Source organism: Stegostoma tigrinum, chromosome 30 (genome assembly GCF_030684315.1).
Source record: "Stegostoma tigrinum isolate sSteTig4 chromosome 30, sSteTig4.hap1, whole genome shotgun sequence".
Classification (NCBI taxonomy): domain Eukaryota; kingdom Metazoa; phylum Chordata; class Chondrichthyes; order Orectolobiformes; family Stegostomatidae; genus Stegostoma; species Stegostoma tigrinum.
Genome location: NC_081383.1, coordinates 46,042,689 through 46,066,524, shown reverse-complemented (window position 1 = coordinate 46,066,524; position 23,836 = coordinate 46,042,689). Strand labels below are relative to the sequence as shown.

The window sequence follows — 23,836 nt, the reverse complement described above, 5'->3', positions numbered from 1 at the left end:
GCTTTATTTCCCAAGAGGAGGTCAAGTTTTGTTCCTTCTCTTGCAGGTACACCCACCTATTGATTAAGACAATTCTCTTGCACACACTTTACAAATTCCTCTCCATCTAAGCCTTTAACACTACGACAGTCCCAGTCTATGTTTACAATGTTAAAATCCCCTACCTTAACTACCCTATCATTCTTACAGATAACTGAGAGTGCCTTACAAATTTGCCGCTCAATTTCCTGCTGTCTACTGGGGTTCTAAAGTACAATCCCAATATAATGATCATCCCTTTCTTCATTCTCAGTTCCAACCAAATAGCTCCACTGAACGCACTCCCCAGGATATTGTCTCTAAGTACAGCCATAATTTTATCGCTAATCAAAAACGCCACTCCCCTCCTCTCTTGTCCACTTATCCATCCTTCCTGTAGCATCTATACCCTGGAACATTAAGCTGCCAGTCCTGTCCATCCCTGAGCCACGACTCTGTGATAGCTATGATATCCCAGTCCGATGTTCCCAACTGTGCCCTGACAAACTTTTTATTATCCGGCACCTAAGGGACATGTGCTGTTTGATCAAATATTCCAGTTGATCAAGAGGTTGACATAGTCAATGTAAAAACACACACTAAGTAATAGAAACATAATACAGGTGGTATACACATCACTGTCATACTTTATTTACACCAAAAATTACTTAAATAATGATACAACTTCGCCTTACATTAAATTTACCAGCAGAGAACCTTCTTAACTCGCACCCTCAACTGACTATTCGGTGATTGCAATACTGCAGTAAACTTCTGGTATTTCAGGAATATAATTATTGCCAGTCCATCCAGAGTGCCAGTTGGTAAGGGGCTGGTTAAAACAAAGCTTGCTATACCTGCCAAATGTGTAAACTAACGATACAAAAAAAAGTAAAGTGATTTTCTTGACTGCTGTTTTAGTTGGAAATGAGACAAAAAAATTGGATTTAGATATCTAATTGTTACATGTTAATCCAATTAGGTGTGTCTTGTTGGCAGAGGATTCCTGGGTTGGGAAATTCTTTGGCTGCAACTATTTAGAATTATTCACAATATCGTACATTTAGTAAGGAATGATAATTGGAACCTTAAATCTGCTGGGAAACAGCTTCAATCTAGTGTGTTGTAGGATGTTAGCCCCCGAATACAGACACATGCTGGACGGTGGCAAGACTTCATAAATAATTGAACAGATTGTTTGATGAAGAAATGGATCTAGAAGCTTCTCAACTGACCAATCTGCCTGTGGGGTGGAGAGACCAGCAAAATGGAGAAATATTTCAAAATGACCATTGTTCTTGCTGTGCACTTCACTGAGGACTTTCTGGATATTCCTAGGATCTGGAGTCAGGAATTGTGTAAGTGCAGTTACAAACTCTCGGATTGAGAGTTGTGGGAATGTGTACACTACACTCTGGGCAGAATCATCTCTGTCCAAAAGGTACATCATGAATTCAGACAGGAATTGGGAAGGTTGTAGGCTATACTGGATCAAATCTTATAAATAGAATCTTCCTCTTAGAGACTCCAGTGAAGACCATCTTATCAAGTATTAGTAACTCATCGCAGAGGTTTTCAATCTCATGGCCATGGTTTTCCGGAATGTTGTAAATATAGTTGGAATATAGTTGGGCAATTGCTTGGAAACTTGCTGCTGCTTCTGTCTCTTTGTGTGAAGAAGGGATCCAGAGATAGACTGAGGATCTAGCGGTATGAAGGGCTATAGCACATGGCATACAGGATCTTGTTCTCCTCCACGTGTTTGAACACAACTGCCGCCATTTTCTTATTTTCAAAATACCCTTCCACTCATCACCATCAAATTGTAGGATTTCAGCATAGACACTGATCTCAGTCTTTTCCAAAAAACGTAACTCAGTGGGACAAGTAGCCATTAACACCAAATATCAGGAGAGCAGCTCGTGCTAAATTAAACTATATACAATATCAGACAGTTCACACCAGTATTCAGGATCTGTGAACATAAACTGATGTTCTGTATTCCTCAGATTATCAGAAAAATCGATTCTGTACTTGACTTCTTCCAAATTATCAAATATAAAGAGGTCTTTCAGAACATTCCCAAAGTAAGGATACTGATCCAGTATCAGATTACTCAGGTTAATTCTGCGGTTAATAGTGTTTAAATCCTGAAAATTAAATCCAAAAACAAATTTAAAATCTGGGTATATTTTTCCATGGCCTAGTCTAAACAATTGTGTCATTGTTGGTTTTCCAATCCCCGGGACTCCGTTCACTACTGAATTTCCAAATTTGGGAATTACCTGGGCAAAGCTGCTCTTAAACAACAGATCACTGTATTTTTTTCAGTTCTCTCCGAAGATGTTTTTCTCTCCATTCCTTATCATCTTGGCTCTTTAGCAGTTCATGTTCAGCAAGTGTCCGATCTTGTACAGTAGAAATGACTGTCAGCTCACCGTACTGATCAACCAGCTGGAAAATCTTCATGTTCCCCTTTATTAGAATAGTGTTCACTCTCAGTATTTCAGTTTGTACCCAGAATGTCTCCTTGTCTTTCTGCTGCATGGTTTCAATTAGAACAGACAGGAAGTGATACTCGATGTGGTTGTTTTGTTATTACAACATTTCTCTGTACTACTTTACAGTTTAAAATTCGCAATTCCATAATTTGTTACAGATTTCATTTACAGCTTCTGACAACTTGTGTGCAGGAACTGAATCTATCATTGGAAAAACACTTGTAGTTGAACCACAAATAAGAAATATTTCAAATAATCACTCAATTCCATTTAAGAACTCAACATGAATGCAATATTCTTGGTGATATTTTCCTTCTGACTGTTAAAACTAACAAAGCAAACCTGCGTACCAAGTATTTCGATGTAAACACACTTCTGATCCCAATTATGCGATACCAAGTACAAATAAACAGCAAGTTTGAACTTGCTCGGCCAGTGGATGAGATCCTGTCTGATCTGATTGCAATATTTCTTTCCCTGATAACTTCTGAACTGCTTGCTTACTGTGACTCTATCAATCTTCTTCCTTAAAAATTTCCAAGACTTTGCTTCTATTGCCTTTTCAGGAACAGTGTCCTGAAGACTCTCACTCCTCTGTGAGAGAACTATTCACCAAAACTGTTTTAAATCGGTGGTATCTTATTTTTAAACAGCAGCCCTTAATTCTGTCATCTCCCATGAGATGGAATACCCTCTCTGCAGATATTCTAGTGGATCAATCTGTGAAACCTTCGATTGTGCTTACCTTCTGGAACGTTGTGGACACAGCATTGGATACAATTGGAGAGGCAAAGACTGAATCAGCAAGTGCCCCACTTTTAATTGTATCAGTGTTATCTTGAGCAGCTGATCTAGAGATTCTCTTATGGAAATCACAGTGCAATCACATCCCTCTAATAATATGGATTCCAGAACCAGACACAACACTCTTGTGTAGCCTAACTGATGTTTTAGACAGTTCCAGCACCATCTCCCTGCTCTTAAACTCTCAGTTTATAAAAGGCACACACCTTCTTTAACCAGTTTTTCCACCTGTATACCTTAAAGGACCATACACACCAAGATTCTACTGATCCTTGATGTTTTCCTGTGTCCTAGTGTCCAACATGTGTTCCCTTGTCTTGTTGGCCCTGCCAAGATGTAACAGTTCTACAAGAACAAAAGCAAGGTTGAAAACTCAAAAGAGTACGTAAAGCCACGGCAGACAAAGACTTTGATCCCTTCACTTCACCCCATGAGAAAGGTACATTTGAAGGATGATTGATTCCATATGCCCTCTTCCATACTTCAGAAACTACCCAAAATGCATTTGCTGATGAAGGAGAACTATGTCCCAGTAAAGTCAAACTCCTTCTCAATAACACATGGTGTGCAGTTTGCAATGATTACTAGGATCTGCTTGATGAAAAAGTTGCCTGCAAGCAGATGGAATTTGGGGCTTCCAGACGGGTCCCTCGCAGAGCCTATTTCAGATCTACAGCTGTGACCTATTGGTTGGATGATGTTGAGTGCAGAGGCACTGAGTCTAACTTAATCCAGTGCGCTGCAAATGCTTTGGAAAAACACAACTGTGGCTCTGGCAAAAAAAAAACACCTGTTATTTGCAGGGGGAAGATCATTCTGAGTCCTTTTATGAATGCAAACTATGACTAGTGGGATGCCACAGGGGTCAGTTCTTGGACCTCAGCTACTTACAATCTATTAGGGATAGAGCGTGACATATCAAGATTCGTGTTTGAAGCTAAAATAGGTGGGAAAGCAGGTTATGATAAGGAGATAAAGAGAGACAAATGGATATTGATCGGCCAGGAGAATGGGTCAGAACATGGCAGAAGGAGATTAATGAGGGTAAGTGCAAGATTGTACATTTTGACAGGGAAAATAAAAGAACAAATTATTATTTAAATGGGAAGCCAATTTAAAGTGCACCAGCGCAGAGGGATCTGGGTGTCTTTGTGCATGAATTGCTGAAAGTGGATATGTAGGTGCAGCATATAATGAGAAGGGCAAATGAAATCCTGGCATTTATTGCAAAAGAACTGGATAACAGAAAATAATGATGTGTTGTTACAATTATATAATGTGTTGGTGAGACCACACCTGGGGTAGTGTCAGAGATAATGGGAACTGCAGATGCTGGAGATTCCAAGATAACAAAATGTGAGGCTGGATGAACACAGCAGGCCAAGCAGCATCTTAGGAGCACAAAAGCTGACGTTTCGGGCCTAGACCCTTCATCAGAGAGGGGGATGGGGGGAGGGAACTGGAATAAATAGGGAGAGAGGGGGAGGCGGACCGAAGATGGAGAGTAAAGAAGATAGGTGGAGAAGGTGTGGGTGGGGAGGTAGGGAGGGGATAGGTCAGTCCAGGGAAGACGGACAGGTCAAGGAGGTGGGATGAGGTTAGTAGGTAGCTGGGGGTGCGGCTTGGGGTGGGAGGAAGGGATGGGTGAGAGGAAGAACCGGTTAGGGAGGCAGAGACAGGTTGGACTGGTTTTGGGATGCAGTGGGTGGGGGGGAAGAGCTGGGCTGGTTGTGTGGTGCAGTGGGGGGAGGGGATGAACTGGGCTGGTTTAGGGATGCAGTGGGGGAAGGGGAGATTTTGAAACTGGTGAAGTCCACATTGATACCATATGGCTGCAGGGTTCCCAGGCGGAATATGAGTTGCTGTTCCTGCAACCTTCGGGTGGCATCATTGTGGCAGTGCAGGAGGCCCATGATGGACATGTCATCAAGAGAATGGGAGGGGGAGTGGAAATGGTTTGCGACTGGGAGGTGCAGTTGTTTGTTGCGAACTGAGCGGAGGTGTTCTGCAAAGCGGTCCCCAAGCCTCCGCTTGGTGTGGCTTCCTCTACATTGGGGAAACCAAGCGGAGGCTTGGGGACCGCTTTGCAGAACACCTCCGCTCAGTTCGCAACAAACAACTGCACCTCCCAGTCGCAAACCATTTCCACTCCCCCTCCCATTCTCTTGATGACATGTCCATCATGGGCCTCCTGCACTGCCACAATGATGCCACCCGAAGGTTGCAGGAACAGCAACTCATATTCCGCCTGGGAACCCTGCAGCCATATGGTATCAATGTGGACTTCACCAGTTTCAAAATCTCCCCTTCCCCCACTGCATCCCTAAACCAGCCCAGTTCATCCCCTCCCCCCACTGCACCACACAACCAGCCCAGCTCTTCCCCCCCACCCACTGCATCCCAAAACCAGTCCAACCTGTCTCTGCCTCCCTAACCGGTTCTTCCTCTCACCCATCCCTTCCTCCCACCCCAAGCCGCACCCCCAGCTACCTACTAACCTCATCCCACCTCCTTGACCTGTCCGTCTTCCCTGGACTGACCTATCCCCTCCCTACCTCCCCACCCACACCTTCTCCACCTATCTTCTTTACTCTCCATCTTCGGTCCGCCTCCCCCTCTCTCCCTATTTATTCCAGTTCCCTCCCCCCATCCCCCTCTCTGATGAAGGGTCTAGGCCCGAAACGTCAGCTTTTGTGCTCCTAAGATGCTGCTTGGCCTGCTGTGTTCATCCAGCCTCACATTTTGTTATCCTGGGGTAGTGTGCCCAGTTTTAGTCTCCTTCCTTGAGGAAAGATGTGATGGCACTGGAGGCAAATCAGAGGAAGTTCACCAGGTTGTCTCCAGGGATGAAAGGGCTGTTGTACGAAGAGCAGTGACTATCACAGATCATAGATCATTGAATCCCTACAGTGTGGAAACAGGCCCTTCAGCCTATCAAGTTATTGATTCTGTCTCCTCTGCAGTCTGGGGCAGCGTGTTCCACAGATTCATGGCCCTTTTAGAGAAACAGTTTGTGGGACTGTTTCAAACAAAAGGGCATCGATGTATAGTGAGAGGAGGTAGGTTCAATATCCCTAGAAGCCACCTAATCTACACATCCCAGAACACTACGGGCAATTTAGCATGGCCAATCCACCTGGCCTGCACATTTTTGGATTGTGGGAGGAAATCGGAGCACCCGGAAGAAAGCTTGTTGTTGCTGGAGTTCAGAAGAAGAGGGGGATCTGAGATATATAAAATGCTAAAGGGGATTGATAAGGTGGCTGTTGAACTGCTGTTACCCCTTGTGGGACTGCTTCAAACAAAAGGGCATTGATGTAGAGTGAGAGGAAGTAGGTTTAAAACTGAGATAAGGAGAAACTGTTTCTCTCAAAGGGCCATGAATCTGTGGAGCACGCTGCCCCAGACTGCAGAGGAGACAGAATCAATAACAGATTCAAGAAAGAAATAGATATGTCTCTGATGAAAAGTGAGATAAAGAGTAACAGGGAACAGGCAGAAAAGTAGAGTTCAGACCAGGCTAAGATCAGCCGTGATCATGTTAAATGATGGAATGGCCTCAAAGAGCTGAATTGCGTACTGCCACTCCAAATTCCTTTGCCCCTATGAACACATCCCTTCTTGGAAGTCAAAGACAACAACATATCATGAGGAATTTAATTAAAAAATCAGAACAGCAAAATTTCTTTGAAATGCTGCACAATAGAGATGATACAGCACAGAACGGGGCCATTCGGCCCTTCTTGTCCAGGCCAACCCAAGGACGCCTTTTCTAACCTCATCATCCTGTACCCAGTGCACAGGGCTGCAGTTTACAGCACTTAAGGGTCATGTCCAAGTAATTTTTTTTTACAAGAGTTAGGTTCCCTGCCTCCACCATCAATTCACGGAGTGAGTTCCAGTCACCCACCACATACTGTGTACAAATGTTTCTCCCCACCTCCCATCTAATCTCTCTGCCACTTCGTTTGAATTAATGACTGCGAGGTTTTTGAACCCTCTATGAAGGGAAACAGCCTGCTCTATCTCTCCCCACCCCTCACAACTTTTGTATGCCTCAATCATGTCACCCCTCAAAGGCTGGACAGGCTGGCACCTTTTCTTCCCTGCATCTTTGGAGTCTCAGGGGTGACCTTGTAGAGGTTTATGGAATCATGAGGGGTATAGATTATTGAATAACAAGAGTCTTCTCCACACATTGTGAATCCAGCAACACTTCTCGAAAACTCCTAATCTTTCTGAAAAGATGGCATATTTGCTGACAACAGGGATGGAAGGGAAAGGAATGAGCGGATAGTTGGAGCTGGAGCCCAGAGAGAGAGAAAGAGAGATGGGCGGACAGAGTGACAGTCGATGGTAAGCCAGGAAGAAGGAAAACAAAGGTAGAACTTACACAATTAAAAGTGGCATAATGCATAAGGCCCTGCCATCTAAGGCAGGGATTGTGGGTTCAAGTCCTGTTCTGTTCTGAAATGCTGGTTATTTCAGGGTGCTGACTCTGTCGCTCAATGGTTAGAGCATGGGCCTTGTAAACAAGGGGTCATGAGTTCAAGTCTCACTGGGGCCTTTGGCAATTTTTAGGGGGCAGCACAGTGGCTGAGGGACCTGGGCTCAATTCCACCCTTGGGTGACAATCTGTATGGAGTTTGCACATTGCTCTCATCTCTGGGTGCTCCGGTTTCCTTCCACTGTCCAAAGATGTGCAGGCGAAATGGATTAGCCATGCTAAATTGCCTGTAGTTTTCAGGGATATGTAGATTCGGTGTGTGATAGGGGTATGGGTTTGGGTGGGATGCTCTGTGGGTTGATGAGGACTTGGGCTGTTTCCACACTGTAGGGATTTTATGAAAAGTAGGGCCTTGTGCAGTGTTGTAGAGCAGAGAGCTTGAGTGGTTCAGGTACATAATTCTTGCATCACATGTGGACAGGGTTTTTAAGAAGGCATTTCGCACACTTGTCTTCATTGCTCGGACCTTTGAGTACAGGAGTTGGGATGTGGTGAGGACATTGGTGAGGATCTTTCTGGAGTACCATGTCCCGTCCTGGTTACCCTATCATAAAAAGGATGCTATTAAGCTGGAGAGGATTCAAAAGAATTTTGGATAGGAGTGGAAGATCAGAGTTATAGGGAGAGGCTGAATAGATTAGATTTGATGCAATTCCCTGCAGTGTGGAAACAGGCCCTTTGGCCCAACAAGTCCACTCCACCCATTGGAGCATCCCACCCAGACACATCCCCCTATAACCCACACACCCCTGAACACTACAGGCAATTTAGCATGGCCGATCCACCTAGCCTGCACACCTTTGGGCTGTGGGAGGAAACCAGAGCATCTGGAACAAACCCATGAAAACTCCACACAGACAGTTGCCTGAGGCTGGAATTGAACCCAGATCCCTGGTGCTGTGAGGCTGCAATGCTAACAACTGAGCCACTATGCCGCCCCAAATAGACTAGGACTTTTTTCACTGGAGCGTAGGACATTGAGAGGTGACCTGATGGAAGTTTATAAAATACAGAGGGATACAGATAGGGTCAACAGCTGATGTCTTTTCCCTAGGATGGGGGATTTCAAGATTAGGGGCATATTTTAAGGTAGGAGGAGAAAGATTTAAAAAAGACATGAGAGACAATTTTCTTGCATAGAGAGTGGTTTGTATGTGGAATGAACTTCCAGGGGAAGTGGTGGGTTTGGGTACAGTTGCAACATTTCAAAGACATTTGGATAGTCCATAAAGAGAAAACGTTCAGGTGGATATGGGCTAAGCGCAGGCAGGTGGGACTAGTTTAGTTTGGGATTGAGGTTGGCATGGACGAGTTGTATCAGAGGGTCTGTTCCCATGCTGTAGGACACTATTACTGTATGGAAAGCTGATAATGGGGAGGCTGAGTAGGTGAGAATGGGTCCGCTGTGCTGTAAGCAGTCCATGTCATGACAGGGACTGGGCTGTAGGGGCTGGGTAAAGGACATGAAAGGAGTTGTCTCAGGCTCTGAAACAACTGAATTCGATATTGAGCCCTGGAGGCTGCAGGGTTCCCAAGTGGGAGATGAAATGTTGTTCTTCCAGCTAGTGCTGAGCTTTGCTTCAGCATTGTAGGGAGGTGTGGGGGTGACGGGGGTGAAGCAGTGGGGCCTATTGCAGTTTCATTTAATTTGTTCCAGCTCCCCTCTCAGACAGATTCACATATTCCATGATTTTGATACAGTGTGCTTATGGACCTGGCTGGATACTTCCTTTGGGAGCCGGCACAGACATGATGGGCCACATGACCTCCTTCTTTACTGTAAAATTGTATGATTCTATGACTAGTGGAGCAAGTGGAATGGTTTAAAGTTACAGTGAGATTTTTATTGCAAGGGCAAATATGTCAAACAGATCAAAACCGACCCAAGTGTGTTTGGACCAGGCCAGACCATCTCAACATATATTATGACAATAGCCTAGAACCGAAAATTTTCTTATGTTGAAGGGAAGTGCCAGCCATTGCAGTCCAGATGCAACTCAGTTGGTCAAACTATCAGATTTGAAGCAAAATACACTTTATTCATACACTATGCTTAAAACACATGAAAAGAAAGAAGAAATTGAAATATCCTAATTCAATTGGAAAACTTAACAGACTAATAGATTATTTAACCACCAAACAATAACTGTTCCAGTATAGCAACATCTTATAAATGCACCCTTGGCAAATGCAAATTCAGTAAAATAGGTTGTCTCACAGGTAATACTCTAGTCCAGGAGGAAAAACATCAAGAGAATACTCTGAGACAATAAGAGAGAGATATACTGCAACTTCCAAACCCTGCTGCAATCCCAGCAACAACTGCTGCTGAAAAACTTAAACTAAAATTCCTGGCTCCTGGGAGCTTGACCCCACTCATTCAGGTTGCTTCTATTGTTCTCACACTTCAAAAAAAGCCCAGGCCTCACAAGCTGTTTACTTTGATGAATCTGACACCTCTCTTTCAACTTTCCTTCATAAAAAAAAGGTCAAGATACACCTGTTAAAGCCATAGTATCATCATGCAAGCAACTCTTTATTCACTCCTATCGAAAAATTTCATGCCAGAATCATGATTGAGGACAATGAATGTTCTGGAGGAGTGGAAACCTTTTAGAATAAAACATGGGGCACAGTCTGCAATAATGATTGGAACTTAAGTGATGCTCAGGTTATCTGTCACGAGTTGAGCTATGCCTTTGCCCAGACTGCGCCCAGAAAAGACAAGTTGGGGGAAGGCCAATCATTGATTTGGCAGTGCCACTCGAACACCGTGGGCCAGCATAACTGCTAGCAATTAGTGGGGTCAAGCTCCCAGGAGCCAGGAATTTTAGTTTACATTTTTCAGTAGTAGTTGTTGCTGGGATCGCAGCAAGGTTTGGAAGTTGCAGTACATCTCTCCCTCTCTGTCTCAGAGTATTTTCTTGATGTTTTCTTGTGATGGACCAGGCTGCATTCATAACATTCTGTAATTTCTTGTATCACATCACTGAGAAGAAAGGAGGCCTTTAAAGGTTGCATCCTTCACACCCCATACCCGCAATAACCACCAAAAGAGAATGCCCCTCGCCCTCACATACCACCCCATCAACTTCTGGATCCAATGCACCATCCTCCAACACATCTGCCAGCTGCAATCCGACCCCACCACTAAAGACATTTTTCCATCTCCACCCTTGTCTGCCTTCCGGAGGGACAATTCTCTCCATGACTCGCTTGTCCGCTCCCCACTCCCCTCCAACCCCACCACACCCGGCACTTTCCCCTGCAACCGCAGGAAGTGCTACACTTGCCCCCACACCTCCTCCTTCACCCCTATCCCAGGCCCCAAGAAGGCTTTCCACATCGAGCAGATGTTCACCTGCACATCTGCGAATATGTTATACTGCATCTGCCGTACCCGTTGTGGCCTCCTCTACATCTGGGAAATCAAACGGAAGTTTGGGGACCGCTTTGCAGAACACTTGCGCTCAGTTCGCAATAAACAATGTCATAATGTAACATAACATAACAGCGGGGCTAGTGTCGGGAATGTGGAACAGGTACAAGTGGTTTTGTATGTTGATCCATTTCAACTCCCCCTCCCATTCCTGAGATGACATGTCCATCCTGGGCCTCCTGCAGTGCCACAATGATGCCACCCAAAAGTTGCAGGAACAGCAACTCATATTCCACTTGGGAACCCTGCAACCCAATGGTATCAATGTGGACTTCACTAGCTTCAAAATCTCCCCCTCCCCCACTGCATCCCAAAACCAACCCAGCTTGTCCCCTCCCCCCAACTGCATCCCAAAATCAGCCCAGCTCATACCCGCCTCCCTAACCTGTTCTTCCTCTCACCTATCCCCTCCTCCCACCTCAAGCTGCACCTCCATTCCCTACCTACTAACCTGTCCGTTCTCCCTGGACTGACCTATCCCCTTCCTATTTCCCCACTTACATTCACCTCTGCAGGCTCCATCCCCGCTCCTTTAACTTGTCTGTCTCCTCTCCACCTATCTTCTCCCCTATCCATCTTCAGTCCGCCTCCCCCTCTCTCCCTATTTATTTCAGAACTGTCTCCCCCTTCCCCTTTTCTGATGAAGGGTCTAGGTCCGGAACGTCAGTTTTTGTGCTCCAAAGATGTTGCTTGGCCTGCTGTGTTCATCCAGCTCCTCACTTTGTTACTTAATTGAATGATGTCTTTTCAAGAGTTCCTTTGCTGCTGCAGTTGACCACTTCCAACCTCATTGCATGGATTTAGCTGTCAATGTCAGGACTTTGGTTGGGTTGACAGCTGGAGTACTGTGTGAAGCTCCAGTCTCTGCACTATAGAAAGGATTTGATTTTGCTGGAGGAGGTGCAGAGGAGATTCACCAGGATATTGCCTGGGATGAAGCATTTCAGTGATAAAGAGAAGTTGGATAAGATGGGGCTGTTTTCTTTGAAACAGAGGAGGTTGAGGGGAGACATGATAGAGGTGTGTGACTATGAGGAGCATGGACAGGGTGGATAGGAAGCAGCTGTTCTCCGTTATTGAAGGGTTAAAACCAAAAGGGACAATTTGAAAGTGAAAAGCAAGGGGTGATTTGTGATAACAAAATGTGAGGCTGGATGAACACAGCAGGCCAAGCAGCATCTCAGGAGCACAAAAGCTGACGTTTCGGGCCTAGACCCTTCATCAGAAAAAGGGGAGGGGGAGAGGGAACTGGAATAAATAGGGAGAGAGGGGGAGGCGGACCGAAGATGGAGAGTAAAGAAGATAGGTGGAGACAGTATAGGTGGGGAGGTAGGGAGGGGATAGGTCAGTCCAGGGAAGACGGACAGGTCAAGGAGGTGGGATGAGGTTAGTAGGTAGATGGGGGTGCGGCTTGGGGTGGGAGGAAGGGATGGGTGAGAGGAAGAACCGGTTAGGGAGGCAGGTTGGACTGGTTTTGGGATGCAGTGGGTGGGGTGGAAGGGCTGGGCTGGTTGTGTGGTGCAGTGGGGGGAGGGGACGAACTGGGCTGGTTTAGGGATGCAGTAGGGGAAGGGAAGATTTTGAAACTGGTGAAGTCCACATTGATACCATTAGGCTGCAGGGTTCCCAGGCGGAATATGAGTTGCTGTTCCTGCAACCTTCGGGTGGCATCATTGTGGCACTGCAGGAGGCCCATGATGGACATGTCATCTAAAGAATGGGAGGGGGAGTGGAAATGGTTTGCGACTGGGAGGTGCAGTTGTTTGTTGCGAACTGAGCGGAGGTGTTCTGCAAAGCGGTCCCCAAGCCTCCGCTTGGTTTCCCCAATGTAGAGGAAGCCGCACCGGGTACAGTGGATGCAGTATACCACATTGGCAGATATGCAGGTGAACCTCTGCTTAATGTGGAATGTCATTTTGGGGCCTGGGATAGGGGTGAGGGAGGAGGTGTGGGGGCAAGTGTAGAATTTCCTGCGGTTGCAGGGGAAGGTGCCGAATTTCACCAAGTGGTTAAAAAGTCATTTAGCATGCTTGAGAGAGATAATAGGAACTGGAGATGCTGGAGAATCCGAGATAACAAAGTATGGAGCTGGAGAAACACAGCAAGCCAAGCAACATCTTAGGAGTACAAAAGCTGACGTTTCGGGCCTAGACCCTTTTCTGATGAAGGGTCCAGGCCCAAAACATCAGCTTTTGTGCTCCTAAGATGCTGCTTGGCCTGCTGTGTTCATCCAGCTCCACACTTTGTTATTTAGCATGCTTGCCCGCATTGCTCAATTCTTTGAGTATAGGAGTTGGGAAGTAATGTTGAGGTAGGACAGGATGCTGGCGACACCTTTTCTGGAGCGCTGTGTCCATTTCTAGTTGCCCAGAAAGATATTAATAATTATTATCAACAATTATAAATGATGAATTATTTTTAGTTCAAAAGAGATTTACTAGCATGTTGCTGGGCATGGAAGGTTTCAGTTATAAAGAAAGGCTGGAACGGTGGGAGCAGTATTCACTGGAGGGTCAGAGATTGAGAGGCAACCTATAGAAGTTCATAAAATTATGAGGGGCATAGATAGAGTTAGAGGTTGTTTCCTTTTCTCCAGGATGGGGGACTTCAAGATTAGGGAGCATGTTTCTAAGGTGAGAGGAGAGAGATTCTAAAAAAGACATGAGGGGCATATTTTTTACACAGAGGGTGGCTCATGTGTGGCATGAACTTACTGAGGAAGTAGTGGACATGGGTACAAATACAATGTTTAAAAGACATTTGGATAAGTATCTGAATAGGAACGAACTGGAGGAATATAGGCCTGGAGCAGGCAGGTGGGACTAGTTCAGTTTGGGATTCTGTTCAGCCTGAAATAGTTGGACCAAAGGGTCTGTTTCCATGCTGTATGATTCTATGACATCCCTCCTGATTCTAATTCATTGCAATCATTCAAATTTTTGCATTTTACAACAAGGACGTTCATGGAATCATAGAAACCCTACAGAGTGGAAGCAGGCCATTTGGCCCATCAGATCCACACCAACCTTCCAAAGAGCATCACACCCAGACCTGCTGTATCACTGTATTTCCCATGGTGAATCCATGCAGACACAGGGAGAATATGCACATGTCACACAGATGGTTGCCCGAAAGTGGAATTGAACCTGGGTTCCTGGTGCTGTGATGCACCAGAACTTCAAGTGACCCAGGTTCAAGTACCACATCAGCAAATGGTAGAATTTGAATTCAATGAGAAAGGAAAATATAGAATTAATAATTCAAGCCATTGCCAACTTTAATTAGAAAAAATCCATCTGGTTCTCTCGTGTCCTTTAGAAAAGGGAATCTGCTGTCCTTACCTGATGTGATCTACATGTGATTCCAGACCCGCAAAATGTGGCTGACTCTCAATTGCCATCTGAAATGGCCTAGCAAGCCAATAAGTTCAGAGGCGACTAGGGATGGGCAATAAATGCTGGCCAGCCAGTGACGCCCACATTCTACGTACTTATTTTTTGTGATTGACGCACAAGGACACCCAGAACCATCTACACTGAAGCACTTTCAAGAATATCTCCATTTAGGAATGTTGCTCACTTAATCTTCTAACCAAAATGTCCGGCATCGATGCTAAACGTCCACAAAAATGAAGAATGGCGGAGCAATCTCAAAGGGCTGATTGGCCTCCTCCAGTTCATATCTTCTATGCTTCTATGTTTCAATGTAAAACTAAAAGGCATCCATAAACATAAGCTTATTTTACATATTAACATTCTCCTTACCACAAATTTCAGACGCAAATTAATATGAGTCTCTTACACAACTGAATCTAAGTTTATTAAACATTTGAAATTAAGTTTACTGTGCAGTTTATCAGAAAGTGTATTTTGCACTGAGCAAAGGAGCTTGGCAGTCCAAATGGACCTCCACTATAGGTGGTGATGGTGAGGGACAGAAGTGAGTGAAGGAGCGGGCCAGTCAATATGCACCTCCATAACAGAGGGTATTCATGTTGTGGGTGTGGGGGCGGGGCGTGGTGTGGCAGTGAGTGAAGGAGCTGGACCTTCACACTATGAGTTGATGGTGAGTGAGCTGGGTAGTCCAACTGGACCTCCACAGCAGAGGGCAGTGGTGACGGCGGATATTAAGTGAGGTAGCTGGACCTTCAAGACACGGGGCAATAGTGAGGGAGGACATGGAGAAGGGAGCTGGATATCAACAACATGAAACGATGCTAAGGGGTGCCACTTAGGCTAGGAATATGAATAGACAAGACGAGATTTCTTGTAAGCACCTTTTTATTCACTGTCAATTTATTTCACAGCATGATTTAATGTAAAAGTGTGCAACTTATGCCAAAGGAAAATTGACAATTCACTGCTTTCACTCGCTGATTTCCCTTTGACATTGTGGATGATGCAGGTTTCAACTGGTCAGACATTGTGCAAAATTCCTGCTTTTTTCCCATTTTTCATTTCACCAGTAAAAAGTGAGGTTCACTATAGTCCTCATGGACCATAGGGGCCGCTCTGTCGTTAGAGACAGAGAGAGACAACTGGCTGATGGTTTACATGAGGGTCCCCATGCTTCAGGTGAGGGAAGAGGTTGAGAAAGAGAATCTCTCATGGTAACCTCAGTTGGTGCAGGAATTGAACCCATTCTGTTGGCATCTCACTGCCATCCTGGCAACTGATTCATGACACTTTGAGTGGGTAGCAAGGACAATGCTGCTTTGGAGCTGCAGCTCAATTCAAAGTGAATAATTTACAGCAATTTCAACAGAAAAATAAAACCAAAGAGAATTGCTTAGGACCCTCTTGCCTTCAGAAGCCAAACAATTACACAAGACATGCGGTTCCCCATTGCAGTTCAACGGTATTGCTTATGTAAGCCTAGTCTTGTCACACTGCAGCAGATGTGACTGGGCCAGGAGGGGCAGGTGCAACTAGCATTACTCAGGACACATGATATTTTTGAAAGCTGCTTTTGACAAAATAATTCTGTGCCATTTTGCATATCAGACAGGCCTCAAAATGTCCCCAGAGCCGTGAAATGATTCAGAGACTGGCACAATTTGTTATTCTTTAAATTGCAAAAGACTCGCTCTGATGTTCACATTTTCCGGATATCACTGCCAATATTACTTCATTCACTCAGTTTGCAAATGTGAATTTCATAAGACGAAATTCACATTATTCTGTTGGCTTTCCAAAACCACCCTCAGGCATGGTTTATATCCTGATATTGTTTGAAGAAGATGACTAGTGTTGTGTTTAGAGAACAAATAGAGGAAAATGGACCCCCAAAGCACCACTAAACTGATAATATTTTCTGAATTGACATGCAGTACATGTTGATTGTCTCACATCAAATGTAAAGAAAAGAGGCAGACACAGTGAATTTGGTACCTTCAACCTTCTCCATCTAACCTTCTCATTTGGGGTGGCATGGTAGCTCAGAGGTTAGCACTGCTGCCTCACAGGGCCAGGGACCCGGGTTCACTTCTACCCTCAGGTGACTGTTTATGTGGAGTTTGCGTATTCTCCCCATGTCTGTGTGGGTTTCCTCCGGGTGCTGTGGTTTCTCCCACAGCCCAAAGACGTACAGGTTAGGTGGATTGGCCATGCTAAATTGCCCGTAGTGTTCAGGGATGTGTAGATTGGGTGGGTAATAGGGAGATGGGTCTGGGTAGGATGCTCTGAGAGTCATTGTGGACTTGTTGGGCCAAAGGGCCTGTTTCCATGCTGTAGGGTGTCTAATTAATAGAATGATTTTCGTTCTGATTGTGGTTTGGAACTAAATTACTGCCACACACTCAGTCCACAACATTTATCGTGTTTGTAATGAGATCATCAAGAAGGCTAATGAAATGTTGGCCCTTGTTTTGAGGGGTTTGGAATATAAGAGTAGGAAAGTCTTGCTGCAACTGTACAAGGTGCTGGGGAGACCACATATGGAGTGCAGTTTTGCACCCTTTATTTAAGGAAAGATATCATTTCATCAAAGACAGTTCAGAGGAGGTACTCTGGGATGTCTTATGAGCAAAGGCTAAACTGTTTAGCTTTCACAGGAGTTCAGAAGAATGAGAGGTGATCTCATTGAAACATATAAGGGCTTGACAGATCAAAGTCATCAGTAACTTGTTCCTCATTTTTCTCACAAACTTCATTTTGCCTGAAATCTGGTAGCTGAGGGCTTTCAGTCTGAGAGAATGTTTCCCCCTCGTGGGAGAATCTAGGACCGAGGGCACAGTCACACAATTAAGGGGTGCCAAGTGAAGAATGAGATGAGGAGGAATTCCTTCTCCCAAAGGATTGTGAGCCTTGTGGAGGTCAAGTCATTGAGTGTCTTTAAGCCAGAGAGAAGGTTCTTGATTAGTAAGGGGATCCGGGTTACAGAGAGAAGACAGCAGAATGGGTTTGAGAAATGCATTAGCCATGATTGAATGGTGGAACATGAATATCCTCATTCTGCTCCAAAATCTTATGGTCTTTTTAAGCTGCTTGACATGGCCAATGCTGGGAGGACATTTCCCTCTCCCTGGAGAGTCTAGGACCAGAGAACAGAGTATTAGAATAAAGGCACACCAGTTGAAGACTGGGATGAGTAGAAATTTCTTCTCACAGAGGGTTGTGAATCCTCAGAACCCTTTGCCACAAACAACTGTACAAGGGCGACTCCTTGTGTATATTGAAGGCTGATATAAACAGATTCTTGATCAGTCGGGGAATTGAGAGTTATAGGCAGGAAAGTGGACGTGAGGAATTATGGATCAGCCATGATCTTATTGAATGGCAGAGCAGGCTCAAGGAGCCCAATGGCCTACTCTAGTTCCTATTTCTTATGATTATTATGGACTTGAAATGTTAACTCTGTTTCTCCCTCTCTCCACAGATGCTGCCAAACCTGCTGAGTTTTTACAGATCTCACTAGGTTTATAACCTGTAATGTTAACTCACTCTCTCTGTCTCTCTCTCTCTCTCTCTCTCTCTATACAGAAGGTCCCAGGCATGCTGAGTTTGTCCAACAATTTGCATTTCACTCAAATTTTGCAAACCCAAAATGCTTTCAGAACCAATTTCGGTAGATTTGATAATTTAAACTGAAACCTCCCAAAAAGAAATGTTAAAGAAAGCTGGGACCACTTTAAACACATAGAGAAGAATAAAAGACAAGCCCCACAGTGCAGATAGAGGCTATTTGAGTTCAGACTGACCCCTCCAAAGAATATCCCATCCAGAGCTTCCCATGGCTAATCGATCTAGCCCATGCCACCCTAGACACTACAAGGCAATTGAGCATTGCTAACCCACTGAACCTGCACATCATTAGACTGTGGGAGAAAACACACACAGACAATGAGGAGAACATGCAAATTCCACACAGACACTCACCCAAGGCTGGAATCAAACCCAGGTCCTTGATGCTGTCAGGCACACAGTGCTAACACTGAGCTACTGTACTATCTTGTAGTGACCAGGTGTTGTTAAGGATAATCAGTTGGTGAGTCAGTCTCACTTGCTTCTGAAACAGTGTTTCATGACAAGTTTTGCGAAATGACTGTATAACAGGCCATTTGTAGAAAATGTTCTCAGCGATATCTCTTTCTACCCTGAGTACCTACCCTTTTATTCAAGAGCAATTCTGGTTGAATTCAGAGCAGAAAAACTGTTATTTTGACTCAATAAATTATAATGCAGCTGCCAAATACGTTGTCTCTTTTACCAGCCACTGCTTTTAGAATTAAGCTGTGGGTCTATTTGGAGGGAAAAGGAACACGATTGGACACCTCCTGCAAATGTATTCATGCCTGAGAGAGCTGGACAAATTACATGAGTAATTTCTTATCACCTTATATTTGTTTTGTCTTCATGCGCACAGAATGGTTACTGTAAACACCTCATTGAAACATAAGGAGTTGACAATGTTACTGGTGCACTATACTAGAGTTGTGGGTAGTCCCATGTATTTGCTCTTGCAACCTATGCCCACTTTCTAGAAGAGAATTAGAAGCTAGTGATGGACTTATTCTCAATTGTGGTTCAAAGCTGATTGTTTCTTTGAAATTCATTCATGGGACGTGGACATCACTGATCAAGCCAACATTTATTACCCATCCCTAATTGCCAACAGGATAGTTAAGTGTCAACCACATTGCTGTGGGTCTGGAGTCACATGTAGGCCACCAGGTAAGGATGGCAGTTTCCCTCCCTGAAGGACATTAGTGAACCAGATGGGTTTGACAATGGTTTCATGGTCAGGTATTTATTAAATTCATATTCCACCATCTGCCAAAATAGGATTCGAACCCGTTCCCCAGAATATTACCTGGGTCTGTAGATAAATAGAATAGCAATAATTCCACTAGGCCTCTCATCTCCCCATAACTTTTTGTCAGATAATGTCTTTCAGGAGATCTGTGGCCTGGCCTATATTTTTAAAAGAATTATTCACTCACTGGATGTGGGCATTGCTGGCTGGGCTCTCCATGTCCTTAGTTGCCCCCACGGACAGTGTTACGTGGCGCCTGGGTGATGTTCTGCACCACTTGTGAGTGCGGATGATAAATCTGGTGTTCACACATACTCCGATGACTTAAGCATAACTGTCAAGCCCTGGGCAGCAGCATCTTAGGTTTTTCAGTACATTCTCATCAATGGTGTGAATTTTTGATGTTTTACTTACAAATTCTGTGTCTGACACTACCTCTTTCACTAACACCGGAAGGAAGACTAAGGCTCCAAAAGCCTGCATTTTCAAATAAACCTGCTGGACAGTTCTGAGGAACAGTCACCAGACTGGAAACATTAACTGTGTTTTTTACCCTTCATAAATTCTGCCAGACCTGCTGGGTTTTTTCCAGCAACTTTGTTTGTGTTCCTGTTGGACTGTATCCTGGTGCTAAATGATTTCTGACTTTGTCACCCCTGTTCAAGACCTCTGTACAATCACCCAAGGGAGGGAATTCCAGGATGTTGATCTAGTGAAGGAACAAGCCAATAAATTTCCATGTCAGGATGGCTCAAGGGATACCTGCAGGGGGTGGTGTTCCCATGTATCTGAGGCTCTTGTCTTTCTAGATTGAAGTGGTCATGCTGTCTAAGGATGGTTGGTGAATTTCTGCAGTGCACCTTGTAGATGAGACGCACTGCTGCTACTGAGCAGAGTGGATATTTGTGATGTGATGCCATTCAAACAGAGGCTGCTTTGTCCATGGATGGTGTCGAGCTTCTTGAGTTTTGGTAACATGTTCACTTGAATTCTTGGACACAGACGCAGGCTCACTGGTCTATAATTACCTGGATTATCCTTGCTACCCTTCTTAAACAAGGGGACGACATTAGCAATTCTCCAGTCCTCCAGGACTTGTGCCCAAGGATGCTGCAAAGATTTCTGTTAAGGCCCCAGCTATTTCCCCTCTCGCTTCCCGCAGTAACCTGTGTTAGATCCCATCCGGACCCGGGATTTGCCCACCCTAATGCCTTGTAGAATACTCAACCCTTCCCCCCTCCTTATGCCGATTTGACCTAGAGTAATCAAACGTCTATCCCTAACCTCAACATCCGTCATGTCCCTCTCCTCGGCGAAAACCGATGCAAAGTACTCATTGAGAATGTCACTCATTTTTTCTGGCTCAATGCATAACTTTCCTCCTTAGTCCTTGAGTGGGCCAACTCTTTCTTTCATTACCGTTTTGCTCCTTATGTATGAATAAAAGGCTTTGGGATTTTCCTGAACCCTGTTTGCTAAAGATATTTCATGACTCCTTTTAGCCCTTTTAATTCCTTGTTTCAGATTGGTCCTACTTTCCCGATATTCTTCCAAAGCTTCATCTGTTTTCCGTTGCCTAGACCTTATGTATGCTTCCTTTTTCCTCTTTGCTAGTCTCACAATTTTACCTGTCATCCATGGTTCCCTAATCTTGCCTTTTCTATCCCTCATTTTCACAGGGACATGTCTGTCCTGCACTCTAATCAACTTCTCTTTAAAAGCCTACCACATATCAAATGTGGATTTACCCTCAAACAGCTGCTCCCAATCCACATTCCCAAACTCCTGCCGAATTTTGCTATCGTTGGCCTTCCCCCAGTTTAGCGCTCTTCCTTTCGGACCACTTTTGTCTTTGTTCATCAGTATTTTAAGACTTGCGGAATTGTGATCACTATTCCCAAAGTAATCCCCTACTGAAACTTCAACCACCTGGCCGGGCTCATTCCCCAACGCCAGGCCCAGTCTGGCCCCTTCCTGAGTTGGGCTATTTACAGACTGCTCTAGAAAACCCTCCTGGATGCTCCTTACAAATTCTGCTCTGTCTAAACCCCTAACACTAATTGAATCCCAGTCACTGTTGGGAAAATTAAAATCTCCCATCATCACCACTCTGTTACTCCCACATCTTTCCATCGTCTGTCCACATATTTGTACTTCTATCTCACGCTTGCTGTTTGGAGGCCTGTAGCACAGCCCCAACATTGTTACTCCACCTTCCTATTTCAGAGCTCTGCCCATATTGCCTCGCTGCTCGAGTCCTCCATAGTGCCCTCCTCCAGCACAGCTGTGATATCCTCTTTGACCTGTAATTCAACTCCTCCACCCCTTTTACCTCCTTCCCTATCCCACCTGAAGCATCTACATCTGGGATATTTAGTTGCCAATCTTGTCCTTCCCTCAACCAAGTCTCAGTAATAGCAATAGCATCGTATTCCCAGGTACTAATCCAAGCCCTAAGTTCATCTGCCTTACCTACTACACTTCTCGCATTAAAACAAATGCACCTCAGACCACCAGTCCCTTTGCGTTCATCATCTGCTCTCTGCCTACTTTTCCCCTTAGTCACACTGACTTTGTTATCTAGTTCCTTATATTAGTAAAGCTTTAATGATATACTAAAAGAAAAACAACTTGACCCATAAATGTGGACCCATCGCAGATACAGACAAGAAAAATTACATTAGTGAACAGGAAAGTGCAGTTGTTAGTCTTGCATGAGGCCACAGGACCATAAGAAAGAAGAACAGGAGTAGGCTATTCAATCCCTTAAGCCTGCTCCAACATTGAATAGGATATTGGCTGATCCGACATTCCTCACGTCCACTTTCCTGTCCTTTCCCCAAAACAGTTGATTCCACTATGGACCAAGAATCTATGTATCTCAGCCTTAAATATACACAAGGACTCGGCCCCCATACAGCTCTTTGAAGCAAGGATTCCAAATATTTACATGCCCTCTGAGAAATGACATTCCTTCTCATCTCAGTCTCAAAGTGTTGCCTCTTTATTCTGAGACTATGCCTTCTGGTCTTGGACTCTTCCATGAGGTGTTATCATCCTCTCTGCATTGACTCTGTCAAGCCCCTTAAGAATCCTACGTGTTTCAATAAGATCACCTCTCATTCTTATAAAGCCTGGTAAGTAGAGCCTCATGTTTTACTTGCTTAATCCTCAAGGAAAATAATCCTGAAAATCATACAAGATGCGAAGAAATTGCAGCAATGTTGCAACAAATCAATAGTATTCATGAAGCAGTAGGTGATACAATAATATTAGGACTGGGTTGGCAAATGTCTTTAACCAGTTTTTCTTAACAATTTCTTCATTTTTAAAAAATTTTCTATGGTACATCTATAAAAGTTGGTAACTGTCTTTATAAACATGCCGGATTTCCTTAGCCTCCTGAGGAAGTAGAGGTGTTGCTGTGCCTTCTTGAGCATCATGTCAACGTGGATGGTCCAGGACAGATTGTTGGTGATCATCACTCCTAGGAGTTTGATGCTCCTGATCATCTCTACCTCACTTCCATTGATGTAGCTAGGGGTGTATGCTCCTTGCTCCCTGAACAAAGAACAAAGAACAAAGAAAATTACAGCACAGGAACAGGCCTTTCGGCCCTCCAAGCCTGCATCAATCCAGATCCTCTATCTAAACCTGTCGTCTATTTTCCAAGGATCTGTATCCCTCTGCTCCCTGCCCATTCATGTATCTGTCTAAATAAATCTTAAATGCCTGGATTGAACTCCATCTGCCATTTCTCCGCCCAACTCTCCAATCTATCTGTATTCTGCTGCATTTTCCGACAATCCCCTTCACTATCCGCTACTCCACCAATTTTGAAATCAATGATCAGCTCTTTAGCTTGGCTGACATTGAAGGAGAGATTGTTACCTCTACACTATGCCACCAAGCATTCTATCTCTTTCTGCCTCATCATTGTTTGTGATCCAGCCTACAGAGGCGATGTTGTCAGCAAACCTGTAGATGGATTTACAGTGAAATTTGGCCACATCGTCATGGGTGCACAGGGAGTATAGTGAGGGATTGTGTACTCAGTCTTGCTGGGTGCCAGTGTTGCAGATTGCCATTGAGGAGGTGTTGTTGCCTATCCTCACTGATTGCATTCTGTTGGTCAGGGAGTTGAGCATCCAGTTGCAGAGTGTGGAGCAGAGACCAAGGTCACGGAATTTGGAGATTAGTTTTGTTGAAGTTATAGCGTTGAAGTTGGAGCTATAATCAATAAGTAGAAGCCTGACATGAATATTGTTGTTATCCAGACAATCCAGTGTGCAAATTATTGGAAAGGACACTGAG

At 44.6% G+C, this 23,836-nt stretch overlaps 1 protein-coding gene and 1 pseudogene across 2 annotated transcripts in view; both read right to left on the bottom strand.

Annotated features, from left to right (window-relative positions):
* On the bottom strand, positions 1-23,034 carry LOC132206086 (NACHT, LRR and PYD domains-containing protein 3-like; annotated as a pseudogene).
* Positions 22,928-23,836, bottom strand: part of LOC125465973 (uncharacterized) — a 26,005-nt gene continuing 25,096 nt past the window's right edge. For both annotated transcript variants that reach the window (XM_048560024.2, XM_048560022.2), the window contains one exon: positions 22,928-23,083. Coding sequence is in view for 1 of the 2 variants with exons in the window: in XM_048560022.2 (XP_048415979.1) it covers positions 23,037-23,083 (47 nt within the window). In the remaining variant the exon portion in view is untranslated. The remainder of the gene's footprint in view (positions 23,084-23,836) is intronic.